The 17758-nt window shown below is 50.5% G+C and overlaps 1 protein-coding gene and 1 long non-coding RNA gene across 6 annotated transcripts in view; one reads left to right on the forward strand and one right to left on the reverse strand.

Annotated features, from left to right (window-relative positions):
- Positions 1–17758, forward strand: part of ATP2C2 (ATPase secretory pathway Ca2+ transporting 2) — a 77324-nt gene that overhangs the window by 6346 nt on the left and 53220 nt on the right. For 3 of the 5 annotated variants that reach the window (XM_070612392.1, XM_070612394.1, XM_070612393.1), the window contains exon 2: positions 15898–16008. In XM_070612392.1, the coding sequence (XP_070468493.1) occupies positions 15898–16008 (111 nt within the window). Of the gene's footprint in view, positions 1–15897; positions 16009–16174; positions 16308–17254; positions 17500–17758 lie in introns of those variants that run through there. The other 2 variants (XM_070612395.1, XM_008524829.2) reach the window with 2 other exon arrangements.
- Positions 1159–17301, reverse strand: LOC139082229 (uncharacterized). Its single transcript, XR_011538030.1, has 5 exons — positions 17108–17301; positions 16272–16389; positions 15372–15450; positions 15126–15275; positions 1159–1389 (listed from the first exon to the last, which is right to left on the reverse strand). It is a non-coding gene; the product is annotated as an uncharacterized lncRNA (long non-coding RNA).

Here is a 17758-nt window from a genome sequence, read left to right on the forward strand (position 1 = left end):
TTAAAACTCTTCGTGCAATGGCTTGTTCAAAAAGCGACAATAATTTTTCTCAGGAATCCATCACTGGCTTGTTGTCTGACCTTGGGATGCATGCTCGGTCCTGTGCCCAGAGAAGAGCTCAGTGGTGGGGGCAGGACCGGCTGCATGATTTGCGGGGCCCCCTTCTGGAAAAATGACTGAGAATTTCAAGAGGGCGGTTGCAGGGCGATGCAGGCAGCGCACACCCTCTGAAGCCCACCTGTGGAGCGGCCCTGGGTGGGTCGTGGTCCTGAGGTCAGCCGTGGGAGACGCCAGCTTGCTGGTTCTTGCCTTTTGGTTCCCTCCTTTTCAGCCTCCACCACACTGTGCTCCACAGACTTTTGTTGCTCTTTAGATCAGCTTTCCTCCAGTGTGGGCTGGGGCCCCACGGTCTGAGTGTTAACAAGCCCTCGGGTGGTTCTCATGGTCGCTTGCGTTTGAGAACCACTGCTCTGCACAGTTGGCTTCTCCACTCCTCTGACATCCATCCTCCTATTTGCCAGACCCGTTGTCTCCCACTGGAGACAGAATAGTGAGCAACACCTCAGTCCTACTGGGTGGAGCTCATAGTCTGGTGGGCAAGAGAGAGAGTTATCAAATAATGCTACTAGTGAGCATGTAACTACAAATTGAGATTAGTCCATGAAGGAAAGCAGCACACGTAAGAAAGGAGTCGGGCACAGCCTGAGTGTGGAGGCCTGGTGGGGTTGCTACTGCTGCAATCTGGGGAGGCTTCCTGGAGTTCGTGGCAGGGAGTTTGAGAAGTAAGACTTGCCCTCAATCCATGCGCTCCTGTATTTGTCATTTTGATTCTTGATGTCGGCCACATTTTATGCTTGGCCCGGAGCGTGGCTTCCCTCCTCTGATCTGGGAGGTGCCTGTCCCCCAGCGGAATTCTGCAGAAAGCTAGTGTCATTCAGCAGCACTTTATCTCCAGTTTCGGAAGTCACCTCTCTGTGGCTGCCCCTCTCTGTACCTTCCTTCCCCAAAAACCAGCACACTGACCTTTGTGACAGTTCACCTTCCTTGACTGTTGAATTAAGCTGGTGTCAGTTGCTGTTTTTCTGCTATTTTTTATGAATCAGGAACTATACATATTTTTTCTTTCCTTCCCTCCCTCTTTTTCCTTTCTTCTTTTTTCCTTCTACACTTGTATTAAATTCTTTCATAAACCACAATAAAACTTGCACAATATGAAGGGCCGGCCCAGTGGTGCAGCAGTTAAGTTCACACCTTCTGCTTCCGTGGCCTGGGGTTCGCCAGTTCAGATCCTGGATTCGGACCTACGTACTGCTTGTCAAGCCATGCTGTGGCAGGCATCTCACATATAAAGTGGAGGAAGATGGGCACGGATGTTAGCTCTGGGCCAGTCTTCCTCAGCAAAAAAAAAAAAAAAGAGAGAGAAGGATTAGCAGCGGTTAGCTCAAGGCTAATCTTCTTCAAAAAACAAACAAAACAAAACTTGCACAGTATGAAATTCCTCCTTCCCTCCCCCACTACTTTGCTCTGCTCTCCTCCTTGGTGAGGGGTGGAGGGAGGGACTGATCACCTCTAATTGGTTGGCAGTAATCAGGTGGCTGGCTGGGCATTCCTGGCCCCTTGTCTGTGCTTTTCTGGAGAGTGTAGGGGAGGAAGACGTTTCCTCTACCCACTCTGGGTCCTTCTGGCCGGACAACGAATTAAATTCACATGGGACAGAATAACAGGAGAAAATTAAACAAAGCTTTATAACATGTATACATGGGAGAGGCTCAGGCAAACTGAGGAACTCAGCCAACTGGCCAAGGCTACCTGTTTAAGTATCTCCAGCTACAGACAAGGAGGACGTGTGGGGTAGTGGTTTGGGGCTTCAAGGGCGGGGAAGGCAACACACATGGAAATGGAAAAGCAAATGTTTGGTAAATAGAACTCTGATAAGAGCACGCTAGGCAAGGATCCTCCCAGTCTACCGGAACCCAGAGTTATCTATGGCGATGGCCTGTCCTGGGGACGGGCCTTTATTTTAAATTTCTTTTAGGCGTTTAGGGGAGAAAGATAGAATGTTCTTGCTGAGTCTGAGCCTTCGTTGTCTTCAGCTGGAAATAGTCTGCATACCAGAGTGGCGCATCTTGGGGCGGCCTGCCCTGAACCCCATCGAGAGGCTGTGGTTCAGAGCACCTGGTGCGAATTCTAGTTCTGCCACTTGCCGGTGGTGAGAGCTTGAGCAAATCCCTCCATTTGTCCGTGCCTGTTTTCTCTTCTGCACGATGGGACAGTAACTGTGCGCACGTCAGAGAACTTTTGAGGAGTGGAAGGACTCGATGCACACGAAGCACTTAAGGCAGCACCTGCTCACAGGAATTACGATTTCTATACAACGACATGAGCATCTTTTAACTTTTTTTTTAGCACACACGGTCATCCTGCACACACCGTCTACACCTCCTCCGCCCTCCCCGTATCCCCACAGTATACGCATAGGGAGAACATTCCCCTTTAACCTCTGGAGGCATTTTTATTTAACCCACCCCCTATTGAGGGCCCTTTAAGTGGTTTCCTTTTTCTAATTTTAAAACAGTGTTCCAGTGAAAACCTATGGATGCACCACATTATTTTGAATCCTTAGGAAAATCCCCGCTGAAATCCGAGGCTTAGAGAGCTGAGTAACTTGCCCAGGGTCACACAGCCCTCTCAGGATCGTGGACTGGTCTGCCTGAATCCTCTGCGTGAGTTCTCTCTGCTCTCCTGGCCCGGTTTCTCTTCCATCAAGTGACTAATTTCCCCGTTGTAGTTAACGAGCATTTTCGGAGCGACAGTGCTGAGGCTGTGGCGGTAGCCCGGCTCTCGTGCGATTTTCCTCTTTAGCTTCTGCATCCGCTGGTGACCCTCGCCTGCGTCAGTTATTCTGACAACGTTTGCTGGACGGTGATTCTTGGATTCCATCTTCGCTCCTTTGTTTACTACTTGGTGTTCTGGAGGAAGGACGAGCCGCCCCTTTCCCCTTCATTTAGTCATTTATTCATTTGTATATCGTCATGAACTCAGGAATTCCTATTTTATTAAGTGTGTTAAAACTCGTTAGCAGGGGGCCGGCCCCGTGGCTGAGTGGTTGAGTTTGCCTGCTCTGTCGATGGCCCAGGGTTTCGCCGGTTCAGATCCTGGGCGTGGACATGGCACCACTCATCAGGCCACGCTGAGGCGGTGTCCCACATAGCACAACCAGAAGGACCCACAACTAGAATATACAACTATGTAATGGGGGGCTTTGGGGAGGAGAAGAAAAAAGAGGAAGAAGATTGGCAACCGACGTTAGCTCAGGTGCCAGTCTTTAAAAAGAAAAAAAGTTTGTTACCAGCATTTTTTCTTTTTTTATAGAACAGTTTTATCGAGATGTAATTAGTATATCATACGGTTTACCTATTTAAAGTGTAATTTTTAGTTTTGCAGTATATTCACAGAGCTGTGCAACCATCATCACAGTCAATTTTAGAGCATTTTCATGACCCCTAAGAGAAACCCTGTGCCCCTTAGTCCCCCCAACTTCCCCCAGTCCCCCAGCCCCCCAGCCCTAGCAGAAGGCTGGAGCAGTACCCCACGGGTCTGTTTTCTGTCTCTCTAGATTTGCCTGCTCTGGACACAGCATTTTTTATTTTGATGCTCAGATTGTCGCAGATTTGGCCCGTGGGAGCCCTGTCAGGTGACTTCTGTGTCCTCTGGGCATTTTTTCCATTATTCTTTGAGCACTTCCCTACTTTCTGGCATAATGAGGAATCCCAGGCTCGTCTGGTGCCTTCCCTGCCCCAGCCCTGGAATCAGCCATTTCTCCCGGGATTCTTGGTTCTTTCTGCTGGAAGAATGGTGCTTAGAAATCAAGATCTCAGGGGCCAGCCCGGTGTGGTTGTGCTGCGGGGTATTAGGGCTTCCGGGCCCTCTCAGGGGGCGGGCGGCGTATGGGGTTAGATCCGTATTTAGTTTTATATTTGGGTATATATATAAAAAACTATAGATTCCAGTTCTCTAACTACCAGAGGGTCGGGGCCAGCTCTTCCTGTGTCTGTAGCTCTGTTCACCAGCGCTGAGCGCGGCAGCCCCATCGTCCTCAGTGTATTTACTCACTGAGTAATCTCCCTGTGATAGCCACTCTCCTTACCTGCCAACCTCGGCCTCCATCACGCTGGCCACCACCTAACTCGGCCATCTCCTCCCTTGGCCCCTGACTACACTGGTCACCCCCGAACAAGATAAGTACTCTGTGCATCTCATTTTGCCCTGTTGATCGTTCTTTGCTGTCTGGGGTCCCTCCACCACTACACACACACACTCACACACACACACACACAATCACAAACACTACCTAGATATGGTATCAGGGACTGGAAAACGTCTCTAATCTCATCTTGACCCGGGGCTGGAATTGGAGGACCCGTGTCTCAGCAGTCCTCGGTGTGGGATATCATTATTCCCATTTTACAGAGGAGAAAACTGAGACTCAGAGAAGTCAAGGGACTTGCTCAGGGTTGCACAGCTGGTAGCTGGGAACTAGAATTAGAGCCCAGATCAGGGAGTTGTGGGCCCGGGGATGCTCCCTCCACCCAGTTTGCTGCATGCAGGGTTTTCCCCCTAACGGCAAAGCACATTGGCAGGCTTCTTGAGTCCCTTTGCAGTGCTCTCGCCCAGGAGCTGAGCCTCCTGTTGCTCTGTGCTCCCTGCCCCACCCCCACCCCAGCCTCCTCTCCGCTCCCTCTGCTCGCAGCCTTTGCCCACGCTGTGGCCCTGCCTGGGGGGCTCTTCCTCTCTCCCCCCTTCCCCAGTTAGCATCTGCATCCCTCTCACTAGGAAGCCCCCGCCCCCTGCCCCAACCCGGCACCAGCTCTGCCCCCAAGCTTGGTCAGGACTGGGTTTTCCCCCGTTGAATCAGCAATTCTTACTCATGGTTTAAGATTCAAGAAGGTACAAAAGGGTGTCTGGCAGGAGTCTCTCACGACCTCTGTCTTCCGGCCATCCAGTGCCCAGCCCCAGAGGCAGCCTCAGCCCCCAGTTTCTGTGGATTCTGCCAGAGATGTGCCTTGCATATACGGGCATATTCTTCTCCTTATTATACACAGGCTAACGGATTACTCACAATATTGTGCGCCTTTTTGTTTTTCCTTCTCCATCTATTGTTAACGGTCCCACCACTTGGGAAAACTGTCAGTGTCTGCTTCAACTAAAGGCATGTGCGCCCTCTGGCCCAGCAGTTCAGCCTCTGGGTGTGTACCCAGGAGACGTGACGGCTTAGATCTGCTGGAAGACCTGCGTGTCAGCGTGCATAGCAGTGTTATGGATTACAGGCCGAGCTGGACCCGACCTAAATGCCCAACCACATGCCGAGAGTTCAATGACTTCTGGCACATCCGTGCAATGGGGTGTTTGAAATACACACAGCAGCAAAATAGAATGACTTGGAGTTGTTAATCCATATTGTTCACAGAACAACCCAGATGAGTCTCGCTAAGATGACAATGAGTAAGAGAAGCCAGACGCAAGAGTACATGCGTATGATTTCCTTTATCTGGGGTTCCAAAACGGGGAGAAAAACTCCACGCTGATAGGAGTCCACATGCTGGTCGCCTTTCGAGGGCTATCAACTGGGAGGGGGTATGAGAGAGACTTCTAGAAGCTGGAGAGCTTCTACACGGCATTTGGGTGGGGTTACCCAGGCACACACACATGGAAAAATGCATCCAGGTACACGCTTATGATTTGTGTACACGACTGTCTGCAGGTTATACGTCAAGATATGTTTAATGTTTTCCATGCAGGTAGATTGAAAACTTTCACACTCTTATTTTAATGGCAGCATAGTGTTTCAGGTTATGGAGGTACCATAAGTGATGTAACTGGTCCTTTATTAGTGGATGTGTGGGCTGTTTCCAGCAGTCAGCTGTTACAAACAATATTGCAGTAGGGGACTTTGAACACATACCATTCTGCCGTAAGTAAATCTGAGAATAAATTACTGGAATTGGGATCTGTTTTAAACTTTGATGCTGCCAAATTGCCCTCCACGAGGGCTTGTCCAGTTCACTTCCTGCCAGCCATGGATGAGAGGCCCTCCCCACCCCCCGCCTGGCACCACCTGTCACTAACTTCTCGAACTTTACCTATCAGCCAGGTGAAGGATGGTACGCTGGAGTCGTTTGAATGTGCCCCTCTGATTTTAAATGAGTCTGACTATCTTTTTGTGTTTCAAAGTTATTTATCATTCCTTCTCTGTGAACTCGGTTTATATCCTTGGCCCATTTTTTTAAAAACACGAGCTGGTCATCTTTTCCCTTCCTCACAGGGGAGAGCTCTTCGTTTGGGAAGGTATTCTTCGTTACTGTTAGGAGCTGCAGATACACTCCCAGGGTGGTTTTATCTTTGCACTTGGTGTGCAATTCTCCTTGCAGAAAGCAATCCCATTTCTATGTCATGAAATCGTCAGTCTTCCTTCGTGGCACCTGGCTTTTCCTTACACTCAGAAAGTCCTTTCTCACTCTCAGATTTAAAAAAATGTAGTCCATGGTTTCTTCTATGCTTTCTTGTTTTCCTGTTAGTCCTAATTATTCTTTTAAATAAACTTGCTTGTGTGATTTCTCGATTTGGGGCAGGGACTGTGTCTGCTTTCCTGGGGCACCAGGCGTAGTTTCCTGCACACAGTAAGAAGGTGGGGAACGGATGAGGGCACCAGCAAAGGATGGTTTGCTGAGAAAAGATTGTGCAAGGACTCGGGCCAGCTGTGCTGGCCGACCCCCGGGGCATTTGCTCAGCCAGCATCAAGAGAGGCAGCGCAGGGGGAAGAAGCTCCATGCTCTGTGATTGTGCCTTCTAACTGCTACTCCCTTAGGCCGCCTGCGCCTGGCCATTGTCCTTGGCAACTGTACCTGCCACTCGTACCTCCCTCCAGTCCTGGCATGGCCCCCAGCACATGGGGACATCGAGGCCTTCCAGGCAGCTCAACACCGTGCCCCATCCTCCGTCTCTCCCTCTGTCCCTCTCACAAACATTTTTGAGCACCTTCTACTTGCCAAGCACTGCGCTGGGCACCAGGGTGTGAGTTGGATAAGACCAGCCAGTGCCCAGGAGGCTCACAGTCCAGTGTTGGACATGAACACGCGGGTCAGCGGTGTGCCGGGCAGAGGGAGGCCCGGGAGTCTGGGAGCTCAGAGACGGGGTTCCTTCCCGGGGCCGATGGGGGACGGTGTGTCAGTTTCTGACCTATGGCAGCTGAGCAAATGACTGCAGACTCAGCGGCTTAAAACGACACAGTTTTATTCTCTTACAATTCTGGAGTCAGGGTCTGACGCAGATCTCACTGGGCTAAAATCAAGGTGTTGCAGGGCTGGTTCCTACTGGAGGGAGACTCTGTCTCCTTGCCTTTTCCAGCTTCTGGAAGTCACCATATTCCTTGGCTTGTGGCTCTTTCCTCCCTCTCAACGCCAGGAATCGCATCACTCCCGCCTCTGCTTCTGTCCTCATGTCTCCTTCTCTCGCCCTCCTGTCTCCCTCTCATAAGGACCCTGTGATGACATGGGGCTCACCCAGGTCACCCAGGATCACCTCCCCATCTCAAGATCCTGATGTAATCACATCTGCAAAGTCCCTTTTGCCACGTGAGGTCCCATTTTCACAGACTCCAGGAAATAGGACACGGACGTCTTTTGGGTCCGTTACCGAGGCTTCTCTTTTCTTCTGCTGCCACCATCCTCTCCCTCTGCTCTGCTCAGAAGATCCAGAAAGTCACCTTTCTCTATCTGCGCTACACAAAACCCACAAAGAAGTTTGCTCATGTTTTCATAGAGTGGGAACGAAAAGTGCTGGCTCAGAGTCGGCCCGTTCAGCCACGTCTTCATCTGCAAGATGGGAGAAAAACTGCATCCACCTCAAAGGGCTGGCTGGTTCAATGGGATTGTGTATGTCGGATGCTGGGCAAGATGCGTGATATCAGAATGTTAGCTGTCACATCTGCTGAATCAGTAGTATTGATTGTTGTAGCTGGGCGTCTCCTTCCCTTGTTCTAGAAGGACTTGGGGGTACTTGCTGCCTTAGGCCCTCACCCCAACCCTACCTCCAGGAAGCAGAAGGAACCCTCCCTGCTTGGACTCCCCAAGCTCTCGCGGGGCCCCAGGCACGTCCCCCCTAGTGCTTGGCGCGTTGATCACCATCTTTTCTCTCCTCCAATATGGCAGCCCCTTAAAAACAAGACCCACGGGGTCGCTCTTGGAGTGCCTCTCCCAGCCGGGCGTCCTCAGCTCAGCTCTGGCTGTGTATTAGAATCACCTGGGGCTTTTAGGAATCTGATGGCTGAGCTCCGCTGCTCAGCTGGTCTGGAGATGGGCCACAGCAGGTAGCGTTTTACAAGAGGCCAGTGATTCTCCAGCTTTGGAGTGTGTGAGGATCCCCTGGAGAGCTTGCTAAGATATAGACTACAGGGCCCACCCCCGGAGCTTCTCATCCATTAATTCCAGGATGGGGCCTGAGAATCTGCATTTCTAGCAAATTCCAGATGATGCTGTGCTGAGGACCACACGTTGAGAACCATCAGACTCAGGTTTAAGTAGGTAATTCAGACACGTGGCTTGAGAAACATGGCGACCGAAGTCTTGGAAAGAAGGAAGTATTGGCATTGAGTGGGGATCCTTTGCCCCTTGTCTCACACGTCACCTCCTTAATGATGCCCACCTGATTGTTCTTCAGATCCCGTGACCCTTACTTTGTTCTTCCCCAACTGCATTGATCCCAGTAACGGGATCCACCCATATTATGAAATTCTCAAAGGGTCAGGGCAGGGCTGTGTGGTTCACTGGCCCCTGGCTTTCTCTCTGGCCCCATCCCTCCCTCTGAGACCCTCCAGGGCTGCGTGCTCTCCCACCAACTCAGGACACTTGGAGTCCCCAGACGGGCCCCCTGCCTGCTCTTCTTGGCACCTTCCAACCGTTCTTCCCGAGACCCGGAAGGGCTCTCCATCCCTGGGACCCACTCCTGTTCCTTCTTCAGGGCTGTCTTCCCATGATTCCTGAATGCAGCACTCTGAATCACGGCCCCCACCTGTCCCCGTTACAGAGTGAGGTCTGTCACGGCATGGCACACGGGTCATGGGCATCTCTCGGCTTGGTCCTACCTAGTGTTGCCAGATTTGCACAGGATGCCCAGCTGCATTTGAGTTTCAGATAAACAGTGAATCATTTTTTAGAATATATGTGTCCCACGCCGCATTTGGCAAGCACACATACTGAAAAAGGATTTGTTGTTTATCTGGAGTTCAGAGGTGACTGGACATCCTGTTTTTTGTGGGGGTTTTTTTGCTGAGGAAGATTCATCCTGAGCTAACATCCGTTGCCAATCTTCCTCTTTTTGTCCTTTTTTATGTGGGCCACCGCCACATCGTGGCCACTAACAGACAAGTGGTATAGGTCCACGCCCTAGAACCTGACCTAGGCCACAAAGTGGAATGCACCGAGCTTAACCACTAGGCCCCTGGAGCTGGCCCGGACATCCTGTATTTTCATTTGCTCAACTTGGCAGCTCTATTCAGAGCTCTCCTCCCACTATTGTGTTCTTGGAGCTGCTGGGCACGAGGAATCCTGGGGTTCCCATCAGCTGTCACGTTTCATCACCCCGGGTGCTCACATTCCATTTGTACTTCCTGGGGGCTGGGCTCCAGGCCGGTGGTTTCCTGTTGTCCCAGGGCAGCCTTAGGGCGTCCCAGCTATTATCCCCTCCCCTTTCCAGAGCGGGAAACCAAGGCATGGGATAAATTTTGGACAAATATCTTGAAGAAATCAATGTCTGTGTAAGTCCTTTAAACAGGGAAGCGATCATTGGGGTCTAACGCAGTAACTGTTTGAAATGAGCTTAATCCCCCCACTGGATGGGAAGGCTGGGAAGGCAGAGAAAGTGGGGTTCCGGCTCAGGGGAGGCCAGTTCACCCCCAGGTGCCACACACCGCTTGCTCTGCCGTGAGCTCTCAGCTCATCTTTCAGCAAAGGCCGTATTTACCCTTCGTGGTTCCCTCAGAAGCCTCCGCGAGGTTAGACGTCGGCACCCAGATGTCTGCACTTGGTGAAAATACCCGAGGGGCTCCCTACATTCCAGACTGCTTCCTTGGGGCTTGGGAAGGCCCCACTCACCATGGCCAGCCCTGGCACGCCAGCGCGGGTCTGTTTGCCGTGGGCAAACAATACTTTGGGGGGCACAAAAGGGCACATACTGTGTGATTCTATTTATGTGAAATATGCAGAATAGGTAAATCCACAGACAGACAGCTGATTGCTGGTCACCAGGGGCTGGGGAAGGGGGGATGGGGGTGACAGTTGATGGGTATGGGGTTTCCCTTTGGGTGATGGGAGTGTCTAAGAACTAGACAGAGGCGCTGGTTGCACAACGTGGGGAAGGTACTAAATGTCACCGAACTGTGCACTTTAAAATGGCGAATTTTGTGTTACGTGAATTTCACCTTAATAAAAAAGAACTTAAAAAAAAAAGAGAGAGACACGCACAAAGGAGAAGGGAGGGCAGCTCCCCCCAAATCAGGTTTGACAGGAAGCGAGAATTGGGGCGCCCCAGAAGGCGCCTAACCTCAATCAGGATGCACCACTCTCGTTCCAAAGGGAGCACACTGTGATTTGAACCGGACAGACGTCTACAAAGTGTGTGTTCGTAAGGGATTGAGGGGGCCGCGTGTGAGGATCATGGGGGCCAGGGGCCACGTGCTCAGTCCCCGAGCCACGGCCTCTGCTTTCTGAGAGTGACAGCCTTACAGTGAGATGCACTGAGCCCTCGCCGGTGACGTTTCGGCTCCCGGGCCACTCCCAGCAGCCTTGGAACACAGCAGGGACCTGGGGGACCCAGCCCAAGTAGGTTGACAATGAAAAAGTGGAGCTGGCGAGTGTAGACGACTTTCCTGAGCTCGATTTTGGTGAATGAGGGGAAAGAGCGACATCTCCAGCGTGAAGCCAAGAAAGAAGGTTGTGTTTAAGCTGGAAAACCATATTGAGATGCTCATGGGGAGACAGAGTGAAGAGCCAGATGGAAAGTCGCCTGGGGCGGGCGCGGGGCGGAGGTCTGAGACCTGAAACAAGTGGGACCCAGGAGCGAGTCAGGGGTGCCCGTTAGTTCAAGGTCACGGAGGGGGTTCCCGTCTGCGGCTTGTAAATGGCTTTTGAAAGATGCTTTTTTAAAAGAATTTTATTGTGGTGAAATTCACATAACATAAAACTAACCATTTTAAAGGGAACAACTCAATGGCATCTAGTACGTTCACACTGTTGCGTGACCAGTGTTTCTAGTGGAACCCCCAGTGGAGGGTTCCAAAACACTTTGTCACCCCTCCAGGAAGCCTCGCACCCGTTGGCAGTCACTCCCCCTGCCTCCCCCAGCCCCTGGCAACCCCAATCTACTTCCTGTCTCTACGGATTTGCCTCTTCTGGATATTTCATAAAAGTGGGATCAGCTGATATGTGATCTCTTGTGACTGGCTTCTTTCACGCAGCATCATGTTTTCGAGGTTCATCCGTATTGTAGAAGGTGTTCATTTTCTTAGGGCTGCTGTCCCCAAATACCAAAAATATGTGGCTGAAATCAACAGAAATTTATTCCGCAGCTCTGGAGGCCACAAGTCCAGAATCGAGCAGCTGGCAGGGCTGTGCTCTCTCTGAGCCTCTGGAGGAGAGTCTGGTCCAGTTCTTTCTCTTAGCTCTGGGGTTGCCGCCGTCCTCGGTGCCCGTGGCCGGTGGAGGCCCTGCTGTTCACGTGGCTGTCGTCTCCCTGTGTCTTCACGTCATCCTTCCTCTGTGCGTCTCCATCAGTGTCTGAATTTCTCCTTCTTATAAGGACACCAGTCCCATTCGATTGGGGCCCATCCTCATGACCTCATTGTAACCTGGTTCCCTCTGTAAAGATCCTGTTTCTAAATGAGGTCACATGCTGAGGTACTGGGGTTAGGACTTCAAGATATCTTTTCTGAGGGGACACCGTTCAACCCACAACACAGCCTGTGTCAGCACTTCATTGCTCTTTAAGGCGGAACACTATTCCGTCGTGTGGCTGTTCCGCATGTTGTGTATCCATTGTCATGGACGCTTGAGCCGCGGTGACTCGGGCTGCTCTGCACGTCCATGCACGGGTCCTTATTGGAGTCCCTGTTTTTGGTTCTGTGGTCACATAGCTGGGAGTGTGGAAATGGCGTTTGCTCACAGAGCACAGTTGGAAGCCAAGCGTCGGCCCTCTTTAGGCTCAGACTCCGCCCTGCAGTCACAGGACGCAGCGGGTGGGCAGGAGTCTCCTGGAGGCCTGTCCGGCCCCTCCCCTTAACCACACAAGCCTCTTTCCACCACTTGGCTGGCTCCCAGGGTCGTGCACTTGGACAGCCTCGGACACCGAGAGTCCCGGAGGAGGGTGGGAACACCTGCTGGCCTCAGCCCACAAAGCCAGGGGGAGTGGGTTCCTTTGATCCTTTTTGTTGTTGTTCTGGGTTTTTTGTCTGCTTGGTAAAATATACATAACATGACATTTACCGTCTTAGCCATTTTCAAGCATATAGTTCAGTGGCATTAAGCACATTCACGTTGCTGTGCAGCCATCCCCACCATCCGTCTCCAGAACTTTTCCATCTTCCCAAACTGATACTCTGTCCCCGTTAACACTCGCTCCCCATCTCCCTGCCTCAGCCCTGGTAACCGCTACTCTGCGTTCTGTCTCCGTGAATTTGTCTACCTAAGTGCTGCATATAAGTGGAATCCTACAGCATTTGTCCTTTTGTGACTGGCTTATTTCACTCAGCATAGTGTCCTCAAGGTCCATCAATGTTGTAGCATATGTCAAGATGTCCTTCCTTTTTAAGGCTGAATAATATTATTCCATTGTTGTGGACAGACCATGTTTTGTTTATCCATCATCTGCCGATGGACCTTTTTTTAAAACTGAAATATAAAGAAATTATTTGAGACTAGTGTCAAATGCAAATCAAGGGGGACTTTTAAGAACAGAATTCACAGTTTTCCCACCTGAAGTTTCAGTGTTTACTAAAAACACAGATTCAAGCATTTGTGCATCTTCTAGACTGACTTGTAGAAACCTCAACCTCTCAGAGAAACAGAAGATCAGTCCCCAGGAAGACAAAGTCACAGAGAGAAGCCACCTGCTCCAGGGTTGCCCCCCACCCCCACCCCACACCTCGATCCCTCTGATTCTTTAGGTTGCTGGTCGTTTGTGGAATATTTGCTGAACGCACCTGCCACGTGCAAGGTGCATTTACGGAGTTGGTTTTTTAATCTTCAGAACTACCTGAGACCCACAGATCATCGTCCCTGGTGACAGGGCTGGTCAGTGACAGAGCCTCAACCCAGGTCTGTGCGGTTCCTACCTCTGGGCTCCTTTGCTTGCCCTGTGCTGCTTCCTGCTCTCGAGTTTCCTAAACACAGCTGAGCCATCCAAGTGAAGTCACCATCACTGTGATTCTTAACAAGCACTGGACGTCTGGTCCCCACCACATGTTCTGAGCCAGCATTCGCTGGGAGCTCATGGCGGGTCTGGCTGCGTCGAGCCCTCGGCATGCGTGCACTCGCTTGATTCTTCAAAAGCATCACAAGGTGGACATCATCATCCCCATTTCGCAGATGAAGAAATTGTGATCCCCCTAGGTGACCAGCTAGCAAGCGGAGCGGGAGTGTCTCCGGGGCAGCCCTGACCGTGAGGGTTGCCCTTGTGGCTGAGAGCGTGTACGCAGTCATCCATATAGTGCAGCTGAGCACACGGACATTTCAATGGCTGTCCTGAGCTCTGACTGACAGATGCTTGTGCTGCAGCCCGCGTGGCCCAGGCACTGGTCCCCACCTTGCAGAGTGGCTGCGTTCTGAGTGGATAAGGGCACTTAAGTGATGACCACTTGCTGCCAGTTGTGCAGGTGCCATCAAGGAGCAGTCCAGGATGCTGAGAGGGGACAGCAGGTGGACTAACCTGGTCTGGGAGGACATCAGGACAGACTAACCCATCTGTCTCTAGAGCGGGTTCCTCGCCCTCAGCATTGCAGACACTTTGTGCCGGATCATGCCTTGCTATGGGGGCGTCCTATGCATTGTGGGACGCTTGGCAGCGTGTCTGGGCTCTGCCCACTGGATGCCAGTAGCATCCCTGCCCCCGCCAGTCATGACAACTAAACAAGTCTCCAGGCATTGCCAGTGTCTCCTGGGGACAAAACTGGCCCTGGTGGGGACCCCTGATTTAAAGTGTGGTGCGGCAGCCACGAAAATGTGCCATTGAGGCCCCTGCAGGGACACTAGAATGGGCCCTTCCTGGGGGACACGGGACTCCAGTGGGCAGCCTTGTGTCTCATGGGCCTACGAAGTAGGTTTTTAGTTAGGTGTACTGCTGCCCTGACCACGACCAGGAGGACATGGAGGGTGGACATGAGGCGGGTCTGCGGTAGCCATGTTAAAGATAGTTGGGTTTTTATCCTGAGAACACCTGGAATCTATCCAAATGTTTCAAGCATGGGGGAGGGGCAGGGGTGAGGACTGGATTGACATTTTTCAGGGTCACTTGAGATGCTGTATAAAAAAAGTGAATTGGGTGTGGTCGTGGTCAGGAAGAAATGGCAAGATGGAGAACAGCCAAGGCAGCAGGTCCTGAAACCCCAGGGCAGCCTCCGTCTGTGGCGTGAGCAAGAACCGAGCGCTTTACTGAACCAGATCTTGAGATGGTTCTGTCTCATTTTATGACGCACATTGCTCTTAAAAGTGAAACTTGACAACAAAGAACGTAGCATTGACTTAAGGAGAGCTCGCGACAAAGGGCAGAGCCTGTCGAGTGATCTGTGTGATGGCTGCTTGCTTCCTGGTCACTGGCCCAGTGAGAAGCAGCCCCGGGAAGTGATGCGGTGAGCAGAGCTTCCTAAGCACGTGAGGCATTGGGACATCATTCGAGTGGGGTAGGAGGGCCCAGCAAGAAGGAAAAGAGGAATTTGCCATCTCTCTTCCAGCTAAAGGAAGAGGCGAGCCACCGCCTCTTTGCCCTTCCTCCTTCCCAGTGCCCAAAAACCTGGGGGAAAAGGAAAAGATGATTATCGTGTCCTGAGTAGCTAAATACCAGGAATGATTTTGTAAAAATACCTAGCAGTTTCCCGATTCTGAAGTCTGCTCTTTGTCGTCATGTCGTCAGCCTCCAGGTGTTCCGTACGGCGTCCTCCCAGGGCCTTCAGACGCCCAGACACATTTTCTCGGGTTATTTCCAACATCCCACAGAACAGTCTGTGATACCACCTGTCATCATTGGGCACATTCATTACAAAATGGTGCATATTTGACTGAGAATCCCAAAAGTTCAAGTTTGACCATTCTAAATACGTAAACTCTTACCTCACTCTGTCAGCTTTGCGACTTCCAATTCTGTTCAGTAAGTTTGCTTAAGAACAGATGCGTCAGTAATAGCCAACAACTGGAAACAACCCAAATTGTCCATCAGTGGTAGAAGGGATAAATAAATTGAGATACACTCATTTAGTGGAGTACTATGCAGCCATGAAAATGAGCAAGCCATCGCTCCATGCAGCATCATGCGTGGATCTCACAACATCGAGTGAAAGAAGCCAGACATGAAAGAGGATTGCATGTTAGCGTTTCTATAAAGTTCAAACCCTGGCAAAACTCATCTGTGGTGACAGAGATCACGACAGAAGCTACCCTTCAGGCGGGTGCATGAGGGAGCTTATGGGGGCTGGTAATGTGTTTTTCTTGATTTGGAGCCTGGTTATATGGGTCAGTTTCTGAGGATTTGAGCTGTATACTTACGACACGCGCACTTTCTAAAGGTATGTTATGCTTTAAAGAGGTGCATCAGTACACAAGTTCAATTTCCTTAACGGCCATCCTGCTTTCTCCGCAGATTGGTGAACCATGTGAGTCAAAAGCCATTGAAAAAGAGAAGACGGTGGTAGCTTTGCCACCCAAGGAGGCGAGCAAATGCCACAGAGAGGATTTGGCCAAAGCATTTTACGTAAGAACTGAATTTGCCTTTGATGCCATTTATGGTAAGGTTTGAGATGAAGAGGAAAGCCTCACAGAGTCCTGAAGGCTGCTTTAGAATTCTGTGTTATATTACATTTTTATTATCATTGTTAGAAAATACTGTTGACGCTGAACCTTTCCGATTTCCCACGCAGAACACCATCAGCATTGTTGTCCACAGAGCTAACCCCCTCCCAACACTCCAGAGAGATGCTTCTCTTGGTGGGAGACACAGAGAAGGCAGTGACTCACGTGGTCCCACGGCAGCACAGCCAGAGTTGAATCCAGGTGCTTTGACATCAAAGCTCAAACTCTTAACCATCCGCTAGCCACACCCTTCATCGTTTATAATCCTCGGGGTTGCCAATTACTGAAACCAAATTCCCACAAGTTCCACAAGTGAATTTGAACTCCTGGCCAGTGCGAGACAGAAAAACAAAAGCAAAAAACACCCACCCGCGCTCCGTGAAGCTGCCCTCCGAGGCTGCAGGACTTCATGCTTATGTTTGAAATTTGCTTTACTGCAAAGACTGAGCGAATGTGGTGATGTGTGTGTGTTTACTCAGACCCCAGCACGCTTTAGGAAAGCAAATTAGAAGCCACTGAGAAAAGGGCACAAGCCGCAGCTTCTAGGAAGCTGGAAGTCAGTGTTTCATGCCAGTCTTAAGAATAATGCAAGTCTGTTTAAATGCCAGCCCTGCTTGTTAGTCTTTGCAGAGGGGAAGGAAGTATTTTTTCCTTGCCGAGATATTTTTCCTTACTGGGAAAATGAGCTTGGTTTTTCGTCTCTCTTCAAAAGAATCAAGAAATCAACTCGGCTTTCCCTGCCTCCTCTCCTACCGGGCGGAGCTTTCTTGTGGCCGACTTTGTCAAGCCAAGGATACCTTTGCTGCAACCAGAACAACAAAGTTTCCTTACATTGTTATTGACTCCAATCAGCTATATTTAACCTTAGTTTATGTCAAGAGCTTGACGTTGTATCTGGCACCGGGTATGCACAATATAACAGTTCTTCCTATTATTGTTGCCTTTTTTATGTTTTTTAAAAAATTGTGGTAAAATACACAACATAAAATTTACCATCTTACCCATTTTTAAGTGCACAGTTCAATCGTGTTGTGTTCGTTCACACTGTTGTGCAACCAGTCTCCGGAACTCTTTTCCTCTTGCACAACTGAGACTCTGTCCCCCTTAAACGCGAGCTCCTCATCTTCCCTTCCTCCAGCCCCTGGCGCCCGCCCTTCTGTTCTCCGCCTCTGAAAATCTGGCTACTCTGAGTACCTCAAATCAGCGGAATCATAGAGTACTTGTCTTTTTGTGACTGGCTCATTCATCCATTGACGGACACTTGGGCTGCTTCCACCTTCTGACTATTGAGAATAATGCTGCTGTGAACCCTTGTGTGCAAATCTCTCTCTGAGATCCACTCCTAATTCTTTCGGTAGATAGACACCCAGAAGTGGAATTGCTGGATCCTGTGGTAATTCTTTCATTTTTTGAGGAATTTACACACTGTTTTCTATAGCAGCTGCACCCTTTACCTTCCCAAGTCCTGGGTTGTTTTTTTTTTTTATGAAAAGAGAAAATATGTGCTTTTGCATTTCCAGAATTTCGTACTACAGTGGCACTGGTTGAAACTGAGGCCCCAGGTTGTCTCCTCTGCTGTAATTGTAGGGCAGAAATGTGGTCTAGTTGAAAAAGAATGCAGCGGTGGGACTGTGGGTTTTCCTTCTCTCTCT

Source organism: Equus przewalskii, chromosome 3 (genome assembly GCF_037783145.1).
Source record: "Equus przewalskii isolate Varuska chromosome 3, EquPr2, whole genome shotgun sequence".
NCBI lineage: Eukaryota > Metazoa > Chordata > Mammalia > Perissodactyla > Equidae > Equus > Equus przewalskii.